This window comes from Petaurus breviceps, unplaced genomic scaffold (assembly GCF_028583685.1).
Source record: "Petaurus breviceps papuanus isolate PSGF00001 unplaced genomic scaffold, PetGlider_PUasm1.0 90352, whole genome shotgun sequence".
In the NCBI taxonomy this organism is placed as follows: Eukaryota; Metazoa; Chordata; class Mammalia; order Diprotodontia; family Petauridae; genus Petaurus; species Petaurus breviceps.
The window spans coordinates 1,631,894-1,644,072 of NW_027187228.1; the positions used below are offsets into that span (position 1 = coordinate 1,631,894).

The 12,179-nt window shown below is 42.4% G+C and overlaps 1 protein-coding gene across 1 annotated transcript in view; it reads left to right on the plus strand.

Moving 5' to 3' along the window:
• Window positions 1–12,173, plus strand: part of LOC138177241 (trem-like transcript 4 protein) — an 82,581-nt gene extending 70,408 nt beyond the window's left edge. Inside the window, exons 2-5 of the mRNA XM_069108336.1 lie at window positions 1,073–1,145; window positions 5,943–6,061; window positions 7,848–7,906; window positions 11,631–12,173. Of these exons, the coding sequence (XP_068964437.1) occupies window positions 1,073–1,145; window positions 5,943–6,061; window positions 7,848–7,906; window positions 11,631–11,825 (446 nt within the window). The 3' untranslated portion in view covers window positions 11,826–12,173. The remainder of the gene's footprint in view (window positions 1–1,072; window positions 1,146–5,942; window positions 6,062–7,847; window positions 7,907–11,630) is intronic.
• Window positions 12,174–12,179: the final 6 nt, after the last annotated feature.

Below are 12,179 nucleotides of genomic sequence, written 5' to 3' on the forward strand. Positions count from 1 at the left end.
AGAATCAGACTGGAAGTTTCTCCAGGTAAGTCCCCACCAACTCCATCTTCTTCACCACAGGCAGAGCTTAGGAGGTACCTGGTGTGACCATGACCCAGGGCTAGGATGTGAGCTCAGGCTCACATGGAGTGTCCAGGGAGAAGTTGCTCACCCTCCTTCAGTCCCTCAGCTTCTGGCCCCACCCCTTTCCCATCCTCTCCTCATTTCCTGTCACACCATGGTTCTGATGGTAGCTACTCTTTTAGTCCCTGAGTAAAGTGAGGCATTATCTTCCTTGGTCTCTTTCCCCTGCAGGGAAGACTTTTGTCCTGGGGCTTCTAAGTCCTGGGTGTTCTGTGTCTCACAATCATACTGATTCATTCAAATGCATCTGTGGCTTATACAGGCACAGACACACACAGGGTCCTCCCAACATATGCACAGACACAGAATTGTGCCTCACTGATTTAGGATGCCTGAAGCTCTGGCCCCAGGGGACAAGGGAGAGGGGGGTGCCTGCAGGAGAAGGATTGTTGGAGCAGACCCTGGCAGGTTCTGATGAAGAGCATAGACATAGTGTCAAATCTTAGTGGTGAAGGTGGCTAAATGTGACCCTGTGAGGTCATCCCACCTCTCTCGGGCTTAGTTCCCATTTGTAAAATAAGGGTGGGGAAGGTAGGGCATAATAGTAACAATGAGTGTGGGAAACACATTTTATTAATTATAAATTCTTCTGCATCCAGGCATTATTAGCATTGCCTTCATTTGTGATGCCACCTACACCCAGTTACAGAGAAAGCTTCCCTTAGGAATATCCTTGGTCAGGCCATCAGAGTGCCTGGGGATGGCAAAGGAGTCAGAAGGTGACCTTAGCAGTAGACACTATAGGCTAGAATAGATAGCAATGCATAATGAGTGGGATAATGTATACTATAGTATATTCACCCACAGCAAGCCTAAAAGTTTTTCAAGGCCCAATATTTTTTTGTGGCTAGCAGTCTAGTGTTTTGGCCCCTCCAGGTAAGAGCAAACATGTGAGGGTGTGGGGTAAAGGGCCAAATGTTTCCTTTCTCTGCTATTCTTTCAATCACAGTTTTGAAGACCACCACTGAGACACCTGTCACCACCCCTGTCACCACCTCTAGCACTGCCCTGATCAACAGCAGGTATGGCTCCTTTTTTGGAAATCCATTGTGTCTCAGGAGCTCCCAGCCTCAGCAGTTAATGTGGGTCTCACTTGTGCTGCCCCAGACTCAGTCCAAAGTGACCTCTTTCCAGCCTTCCCTTCCCGGTGGGAGAAGGGCAAACAAAGGGAGCTTAGGGTCCCCCTGTGCCTAGTGGAGCTGTACTTGCTAGCTTCTCCCCTTTCCCTCATTTCCAAGTTTAGGATGACTTGAAATCTGATTACTTTCAACCCTGGCCTGGCATTTTCAGTCCTGAACCTACACCGTATCATATGCCCAGCCCTCCCCGTCCTGCACCACTACATTTTTGACAGTAGATATTGTTTATCACACTTCTTCTTCTCCAGATAAAGCTGAGAAATCCCCTAATTCCTCTCTGTTAAACAACTTTCTCTTCTTGATAAGCTGGGCAGCATTCCCTCATGTCTGGTTGCCGTTCACTTTCTCCCTTCTTAGAGATTAACGAACCAGGCAAAATTGTGAAGGAAAACTTACCTTTCAAAAAAGATTGCTTAGAACATGCCTGCCCAGAAAAATATTCTTGTTTCTCTCACTTCTCTTCTCATTCATTTCTCAATCGCTTAATTCTGACTACATCACTCATGTGAAACTGTCCTCTCCAAGTTACCAAAGATTTGTTAATTGGCCTTTCCTTAATACTCATCTCCCTGGTTGTCTCTGTAGTATCTGACTCTGCTGATGACCCCTGCCCCACTCCCACCTCCCTTTCTCTTGGAAACTCTTCCTTGGGTTTTCATGAAATTGCTTCTCTCTCAGCTCCTTCACAGATTCCTCTGCTGGGTTCTCATTCATGTCTGTCCCTTCAATGGGAGAGATCTAGTCTGATCCTGCTTTTCCTCTCTTTTTACTGCTCTAGGTCAAAGATTCTAAATCTTTGACTTGCTATAATTTTTTAAATTAACTCTATTTTTATACTAATGGTTTTCTTTGAAATCCTAAGTAATTTATTTTATGCATTTAAAAACACTGTTTTGGGGTGAGGCCAGGTAGCACAGCGAGTCAGAGCACTAGCTCCAGTGTTGGGACGACCTGGAGATCGAATCCCGGGCTCAGACACTCAGCACCACACCCAGAAATAACTGGCCGTGTAACCTTTAGCAAGTTACTTAACCCCGATTGCTTAAAAAAAAAAAAAAACACTGTTTTGAGAAGGGATCTATAGGCTTTACCAGACTGACTAAGGACTCCAGGACACAAAAAGTGTTGAGAATCCTTTATCTAGAAGATGCAACAGATAATTAATTTTAATGATTGAATTATGTTGTTTGTTCAGATGACATATATACACACATATACATGTGTATGCATCTTCATACATATGTTGTATATCTGTGTATACATACATATACATATATATATATATTCTGCCCTAGTTTCTCCTGAGCCCTCATCATACATCACCAAATAACAATTGTATATCTAAAACTGAATTTCCCGTAGGCAATTCCAGCTCAACAGGCCCAAAATGAAACTCACCATCTTCCCCACACCCTCCTACCCACTCTGATCCCAAACCAATCCCTCCTCCCACTTTCCCATTTCTAGGTTTCCAATCCTTCTAGTCAGCCAGGTTGGCAGCCTCAAAGTTACCCTTGATTCTTTACTCCCCCTCCCTCTTCTGATCCAATCAAACACCCAATTTATTCATTCTACCTCCACAATCTTTCTTTGGCCAGTCTTCCCTTTTCCACCCAAATAGCCACCACTCTAATGTAGCTAGTTAGCTGTCAATGGGAACAGAACTGGCCTATAATCTGTGGGTGGCCAGAACCAGACAAACAAAGTAACCTAGAGACCGGAGAGTCAGGATACAAATAAAAGGTTAATTAATTTCAGAGTGAGGAAAATGATGTATGCAAATGGACACCTCTCCTCCTAAGAAGAAGACCTTAAGCCTGCTAAGGGGTTGGCCCACAGCACAATCATTCTTAAAGCTTGAGATAGTTCTCAGGGCTGGCATTTCTTGGGACAATACAGGGAATATTGCATCTCATGGGAATAGTTATTGTCTCAAGTCTTAGGGTTCATGGCAACCCTTTCAGGTACAGATGAAACTGAGACAGAAATTACTGATTCACCAGAGTCACATTAAGTACCTGAGTATGGACGAGAACTCGAATCTTCCTCAAGCTCAGCCTAGCCCTCTATCCTCTGTGCCCACTGCAATTGTTCAATTATTTTCAGTCATGTCCAACTCTTCACCACCCAATTAGGAGTTTTCCTGGCAAAAGTAATGGCATGGTTTGTCATTTCCTTCTCCAGATCATTTTAAAAATGAGGAAACGGAAGTAAACAGGCTAAGTGACTTGCCCATGGTCACATAGCAACTAAGTGTCTGGGGTCAGATTGGAACTCAGGAAGTCTTCTTGACTCCAGGACCAGCACTCTATCTACTTCAAATCCTGCCTTTGACTTTTATTAGTTGTGTGACCCTGGGCAAGTGACTTAACCTCTCTGAATGTCAGTTTTGTCCTCTTTAGAATGAGAAGGAACTCAAGCCCCATGACCTCTAAGGTCCCTAGCTCAAAAACTGATTCTCCAATCTCATTCAATAAACATTTAGCAAGCCCCTACTATGTCCCAGGCATTATACTAAAACCAAGTATACAAAGAGTAATAATGAAATTATTTTTGCTCTCAAGGAGCTTGTGCTTTATCAGAGGAGAAAACCACGTATGTCTCTGTATTTATATATGCACATATGCATGTGTAAATCAGGTTCTCACTTTGAGAACCATTCAGTGAATAGGCCTTTTTAAGTAGTTACTCAAAAGATGGCCCCTTTAATTAAAAAAAAATATCAAACTGGGAGGGGAAGCCCTCAGGGTTCCCGGCCAAAAGAGAAACAGTTACTATTTATTATTTATATTCATTCTGTGCTGGGAGGACCAGGACCTATAGTCCAATCCATGAGCTATAGAGTGAATTGGGTTTAAGGCTTGATCGTTGGAGAAAGAAATCTAGCCAGTAACCTCAAAGGAAAAAAGGCAGCTTTTAGCCATCAAAAGGAGAGAAGAGGAGAGGAAAGGAGATGGGAGGAGAGGGGTTGTGTTTGTCTTTCATTCTCAAAGGGGACCATGGCATCAGGGAGATGATGACAGGATTTGCAGTTGACTTTGATTTGAGTGAGGGAGGGCTGTACAAGGTCTCACTGTACACCAGGCTGTACACCAGCCTCACTTGCTCCTCCTGAGCCATCTGGGTCCAATGGCCTGATATTCATCAGGATGACTGGAGATGGCCCAGGATGCAAGGGGAGACCCTGGCCCTTTTAGGCTAAAGAGGCCTATTCACTGAATCGGTCTTACCTCACTCAAAATGAGAACGTGAAAAGGCCTTAGCCTAAAAAGGCTAAAACTGTATTGTGTCCTTTTTACCTCTAGAATAAAATATAATAATCCCCTCTCCTTGGATTTTAAATCTCTTCAAAACTTGGGCTCATTCTACCTTTTTAGCCTAATTACATATTAAACCTCTCCTCTTTCTTTACAAGCCTACCAATTGGTCATCTCTGTTTCTCTCACCTCCCAATTCCATGCATTCCCATGGGTTGTCCCCAGTGCCTAGAATGCATCCCCTCCTCATCTCTGCCTCATAGGAATTCTCTCCCTTCCCTCAAGACAAAACTCAAGAACCATCTTCTATAAGAAGCCTTTCCTGAATCTCCCCAAATACTAGTGCCCCCTCTTTCTAACCACCTTGCATTTATTTTGTATTCCTTCTGAATACACTTAGACATGAATGTGTTCTCACCTGAATAGAATATAAGCTTCTTGAGAGTAAGGATTGTCCCATTATCTGTACCTCAGTGCTTTGTATCTTTATAGCATCTGGAACATTGTAGGTGTTTAATAAAAGCTTATTGATTTATTAATATAAGGTAAATGATACATATTATTTGATATGAGAGAGATTTGACAGTTGATAGGATATGGGTGGGGGGAGAATATGAGGAGGATAGTGTATAGTAAAGCATAATGCTGAAGTTTAAGGGACTTTGGAAGAAGACAATGAGTTTGTTTTGGACATGTCAGATTTGAGACTGAAAGCACATAGGACATCCAGTTTGAAATATCCTTGTTGTATTTGTCCTTCACCCTCAAAGAGGTCCATGGAGTCAGGGAGATGCTGACATGACTTGTAGTTGACTTTGATTTGAGTGAGGGAGGGCTGTGCAAGGTCAACAGCCTCACTTTCTCCTCCAGAGCCATTTGGTCCAGTGGCCAGATATTCATCAGGATGACTGGAGATGACACAGGATACAATGGGAAACCCTGACCCTTTTCTTGAACATGTCACTTGTGAAATTGAGAGTACAGGACATCCAGTATTAAATGTCCTAGGATAGGAGTGAGACATAATAGTAAGGACAGTTAACTTTTATTGAGGGAAGGAGTAAAGGGAGCATGTTTTTTTTGTTTTTTGTTTTGTTTTGTTTTTTTTAGAGCATACCTACTATGTGGAGGCACTGGGCTGAGTGCTTTACAAATATCATCTATTTGGTAGTGGAGAATTCTGGGAAAGATATGGAATATGGGCCCTGCTTGGATTTAGCTGAAGTCAGGTCCTGCATCAAGGCACTGAGTGGGTAGGAGGAACTTAAGGTTTCCTGTGGGCACCTGTGGAGGAGGGTGGCAAGAAATCCCAAAGGCAAAACTCGGGTTCTTCTATTACCTCACACACAGTCAAACTGCCTTCCCCAGCGTGATCTTATTTTGTCTGATATTATCTCACCTGACTGGTCTCCCTTCCCATTAGCCTGAGCAACAACCAGAAATTCATCGTTGTGGGCTCGGTGCTGGTCTCTTTGCTCCTAGTTGGGCTCCTCAGTGCAGGCATCGTGTATACCGTGAAAATCTCCAGAAAACGAGGGACAGGTGAGACACATGTGGCCAGTTGGCCTCTTCCCAAGAATCCCTCAGCCCCTTCCTATTCTCCCTCTCATGACTCTCTAGCATTGCTGACATGGGAGCTAAGGGATGATGACCCCAGGGCTCCACACAGCCTGTGGACACTACTCTGCTGATCCTCTTTTCTTTTTCTTCTCTATTTTTTGTTATGGTTAGTGTATACTTTTCTTATCTGACCCCTGACCCACTGGGAGCTTCTCAGGGCCAGATACTGTCTTGTCTTCTTTTTCATCTTTCTTTCATTCAGATACCTATCTCACAGGTTTCTTGTAAGAATCAAATGAGGTCATATTTGTAAAGATCTTAGCACACAGCCTAGCAAAAAGTAAGCACTATATCAGTGCTTTTTTCCTTTCCCCTTTCCTCCTTCCCCCTCATTCTCAGAGTCTAGCAAAGTGCTTTGCACACAGAAGGTAATCAATCATTGTTTATAAAATGAATGAATGAATTGCTAGAAATCTACAGTAAATAGAAGTTTCTTGTGAAAACAAATTTTCTCTTTCCCTATTCTTTTTTCTAACCCATCCCTCACAATTCAATTTAAAGCTACAAATATTTATTAAGGACTCCAATTTACAAGTCACTACAGCAGGTATGGGGGATACAAAGAAAAATATGACCCAAAGCCTACCCTCCAGGAGCTTACATTCGAATTCTCCTTGTAATGGAGGTAAAGACTTGCTTATGAATAAGGATCAAATGAGAGAACGTGAAAGACAGTCATGGCCAAGATCCAGCAAAAATGGAACATTGAAAAGGAAGAGATCACTTTGAGCCAAAATAGGGGCCTGAGTGTGAGGGGATCAAGAAAGACTTCACTGGGCAGGTGGCACCTGGCCTAAGCCAGGGAGGAATAGAGAGACGGCGATAGAGTAAGATGGGTTTAAGGGATGAGAAGTCTGATTCTAGGCCAAGGAGGCATCATGAGCATAGCCATGGAGACAGGAATAGTCAGGATGAGAAAGGTGGGGTAGAGTCAATGATGACTAATACAAAATAAGGATAGAAAACATAGTGTATAGTTTGTAGAATGCCTGGAGGCCAAGCTATAAGTTTATACCTTATTCAAGATATAATGGGGAGCCACTGAAGGCTTTTGAATGGAGAAGAAACTTGATTTCTCCCTCTAATTTTCTCTTTCTTTACCTCTGTCTCTTTCTCTTTTTGTCTCTGTCAGTCTCTCCCCACCCCAACCCTCTTTCTGTCTTTCTCTTTCTCTACCTTTATCTCTATCACTGTCTCTTACTCTCTTTGTCTTTGACTTTGTAAGTCTGTCTCTCTTTCCCCCTCCCTCCCTCCCTCCCTCTCTCTCTCTTTCTTTCTTTCTTTCTTTTTTCTTCCTTTCTTTCTTCCTTTCTTTCTCTCTTTCTTTCTTTCTTTCTTCCTTCCTTTCTTTTTTCTTCCTTTTTCCTTCCTTTGTTTTTTTCTTTCTGTCTGTCTCTGTCTCTCTATTTCTATCCCTTTTTCTTTCTGTTTCCATCTCTGTCTTTCTTTGCCTCTTCCACTCTCGGTCTTCATCTCTATCTGTCTTTTTTCACACACAGGTACACACAAACACACTCTTTGGCGAACTAAGTAGAAGTGGAAGACAAACCAGGGAAGTTTTGATTAGGAAAATGGTGAAAAGTATCATGAAACATAACAAACACTTCTTTCAGTGGATAGATCCCAATTTGGGGGAGGGGAGAGGAATGGAGTAGATCTCAGCTCCCTCCTAAAGGGTAGGTCCTCTAAAAGGCATGTGCTTTGACAGGTGATGATGATTGCCATCATGTCTATGATGACCTTGAGGAGCAGAAGAAAAAGGCCAGGGTAAGTAATACTAAAGTAATACTTTACATGTGTCTGCAGAGCATTGAACCTTTCAATGCAACTTCACATACCATATCTCATTTCCCCCTATCACCTGGAGTGGGAGAGTGTTCTCTCCATGGCATAGAACAGCATGACTCAGTGGATAGAGAACTGGCAGTTGGGGAGAGAAGACCTCATTTCAAGTCCTGCCTCTGACACACACTGGGTAGGTGATTGCCCAAGGCAACTAATGCTCTTAAGATAGCAAGTTACAAAACTGACTGATCTGTACCAGTAAAGGGAGTTTCCTCCTTTGGATTTCCCCAGTGAAATCATCATTTTGGACCAAAAAGGAAAAAAAAAAACACCTTCAAGCAGATCTCAGGATCAGAGGGACTAGAAAGGGAAAAGATTTTAGGGATTATCTGGTCCAACCCTCTCATATTAGAAATGAGAAACCAGAGTTCTACAGAGGTCAATTGACTATTCCAGTCTAACACAATATGTTAGTATGATGATTAGTAGATGACTAGACTTGGAGTGAGAAAGACATGGATTTGAAGCTCACACAGATATGTCCTGGCTGTGTGGTCTTAGGTAAGTCACAAGGCAACTCCCTTGGCCAGTTTCTTCATCTGTAAAATGGGGATGGAGGAAGGGTTGTACTCAATGACCTCCACAGTTCCTTCTGTCTTTAAATTCAGACAGCATAAATTATAGAAAATATGGAAATATAAATCATTTTCAATTTAACCTCTCTATAGATTGCTTATACAATGTTGTTTTATCTTGTTTTCTCCATTAGACTGTGAATTCCTAGAGAGGAATGATAGTCTTTTGTTTTCTTTTGCATCCTTCATATCTAGCACATAGTAGGTGCTTAATAAATGCTTCTTGACTGGCTCTCTAGAGATAATCAACACAGAGAAGGCACTAACATAAAGGGGGACTGGGAAAGACTGGTAGAAGATGTCATTTTTGCTTAGACTTGAAGGAAGACAGGAAAACCAGAAGGTGGGAATGAGAAGGGAGAGAATTCCAGGCATGGGGAATAGCCAGCAAAAATGCACCAAATCAAGAGATAGATTGTCTTGTGCAAGTTAGCCAGTGTCATTGGATCACAGAGTACTTCAGGGGTGGGGTGGGTAAAGAGTAAGAAAACTAAAAAAGGAGACAGCACCAGGTTATGAAGGGGTTTGAATGGCAAAGGATGGTAATAATTTGTCTTGGAGGCGATAAGCAACCACTGGAGTTGATTGAATTTGGAGGCATGTGGGGTGGGGTGGGGTGATATAATCAGACTTGAGTTTTAGTAAGATCACTTTGACAGTTGAGTGAAAGATGACCCCAAATGGGAAAAGTCTTGAGGCAGGAAGACCAACAAGCAGGTTGTTCTAATAGCCCAGGAATTCAGGCAGCTAGATGTTATAGTGGATAGAGCACTGGGCTTGGGATCAGGACGACTTGTCTTCTGGAGTTTGAATCCTGTTTCAGATACTGATTAGTTGTGAAACCCTGGGCAAGTTACTTAATCCTGTTTGCCTCAGTTTCCTCATCTGTCAAACGAGCCAGAGAATGAAATGACAAACCACTCAAGTGTCTTTGCCAAGAAAATCCCAAATGAGCCATGAATTTTTGGATGTGACTGAAAAACAACTGAACAATAACAATTAGTCAATAAGGGACTACATTTGGTGGCAGTGTCAAAAGAGAGAAAGTAGCATATAAGAGAGATGTTATGAAGGTCAAATTAACGGGGACCTTGGTAACAACAGATGAGAGAAAGAGAGAGAGAGAGAGAGAAAGAGAGAGAGAAAGAGAGAGAGACAGACAGACAGACAGAGACAGAGAGAGACAGAGAGACAGAGAGAGACAGAGACAGAGAGAGAGACAGAGACAGAGAGAGACAGAGAGAGACAGAGACAGAGAGAGAGAGAGAGAGACAGAGAGAGACAGAGGGGGGAGAGGGAGGGAGGGAGAGGGAGAGAGAGAGGGAGAGGGAGAGGGAGGGAAAGAGAGAAAAGAATTAAAGATGATACCTAGGTTATGTGCTTCTGTTGCTGGAAGGATGGTAACACCCTTTACAGTAATGGGAAAGAGGGGAGGGTTTGGGGAGAAAGACAGTGAATTCAGCTTTAGACATTTTGAGTTTGAGATACTGTATTTCACTGCATAATCATCACAGATTTCATGCCAATTTGTTTTTTTGCAGAAAAGTGGGGTATGACCATTATGTGAAGCTTTAAAAAAAAAAGATTGTGCCATTGTACTTAAAAATCACTTATTACTAAACTGTCTTTGGTGCAAGATTAAACCCATAGTGAGAAAGAAATCCTTCCCACATTAATGTATCACTGGCAAACTGCACAGTTTAGCTAGTACAGGAAGATGCAAGTCTCACCATATCACGTAACTTAACTCATGCCTAACCACTTTCCTTGGTCTATAGCTCTTCATTGGTTGAGTAACAATACTGTTAGTACTACAGCTCTCTAAACAAACCACACAAGTAGGCTTTTGATAATATTCTGATAAAGCACTGAAAATTCTAGGCTGGCAACATTGGAGAGATAAATGTGCATCCATATGCCACTGGTGAATATATTGTTGCTCTGTTTACCTTTTAAGCGGTGTGACAAACAGAATTACACCATGAAATGATTAAACAATGAAAGGTGATAAACCAACTTCAGAACTGGAAAAAAAAAACAGTATCCAACAATTACGAAGTGAAATACAGTATCTATGGATATCGAGTTCAAAATGTCCAATAGGCAGTTGGAGATTTGAGTCTGGAGGCTGGGAGATAGGTAAGCATTGGATAAGCAGATCTCACAATCATTAGCATAGAGCTGAAAAATCCATGGGAGTTGATGAGATCACCAACTGAAATAGTAGAAAATGAGAAAATAAAAGTCTGGGATAGAGCCTTAGAAAAAGCTCACTATTAGTGAATGTAACCTGGATGAAGATCCAACAAAGGTGTGTGAGAAAGAATGGTTTGACAGGAAGGGGGAGAATAGGATAATGTCACAGGAACTTAGAGAAAAGAGAGTATCAGGAAATGGGGTGGCTGATGGGGTCAAGGGATCCTAAGAGGCCTAGGACTGAAGCAGAGATCCAAATGCTCATTGTAACCAATGTGCTGCCATATCCAACCTTATAGACCACTTCCATTGTGTACAGCAGCTACAGAATTCACTACAGATGCCTTAGTTTTCACTTGATCTGAATTCCTTAGCATGATTCTATTGCATCATAAGCTATGCCATGTAATTCCCCAATATCCAATTAACACAACTACCCTTAGCACAGTAGCTAACACATGGGAAACACTTGGTAAATGGTTATTGAATGACTAAGGAAGCAACTAGTATGGTGCCAGATATATAAAAGCCACTTAATGAATGCTTGTTGAATGAATGTGACCGGGGCATTTGGATCTACTTCTGACTATACCACTAACTCCATGTGTCCGTAAAGGCATCTCCCTTTGCTTGGCTTCAGTATTCTCTCACATAATTTGAAGGAAAAGTACTACATAGCAACAATATTTTGTATGTGAATCTATGACATCCCCAGGTATGTTTCCTAGGCATGTTCCCCTCCTCCATTGTAGTGTCTGACTTCTCTCTCCTCTACCCCACATCCTACCATGTGGGCACCAGAGTTGGCACCGGCAGCTTCCACTATCCTGATTTTTACTTTCAGGTGATGGTCTCCCTTTCTCTCTGGTTCCTAGGACGTCACCATAGAAATGGAAGAGGGTTCTGAGGCCATTCAATATGCCTCAGTGATCCATGGAACCCAGCTCAGCCTTGGAGATTCAATCTATGCCAATACACAGATGGAGTACAACCCTGGTTCGACTCCTATCCCCAGTGAGACCGTGGAATATGCCAGCATTGTAAGAACTGGACATCAGCTTCCCAAATAAGTTTCCCCTCAGGAGGCAGTGGTGAGGGTCAGGGTGACCATTGAAGGACCTCCTTAGTATAGAACCTCAAGATTGGGGGGATAGGAGAGACATAGGGAGCATGGGAGAGAAAGTATGAGGAGACCTAGTCCCTACCCTTGAGGTAGTAATAGTTTCACTGGGATCACTAAGGCAGGAAATGATTTGGGGACAATTGAAAATCAACATAGTAATATATTAATGGACTGATTATCTTATACATTATGGACTGATTTCCTCATATTAACATAATAATGGACTAATTTACCCACCACAAATTTATGGTGTATAACCACAGCTGGGCCCTCTCTGCTATTCTTTAATTCTTCCTTCCTC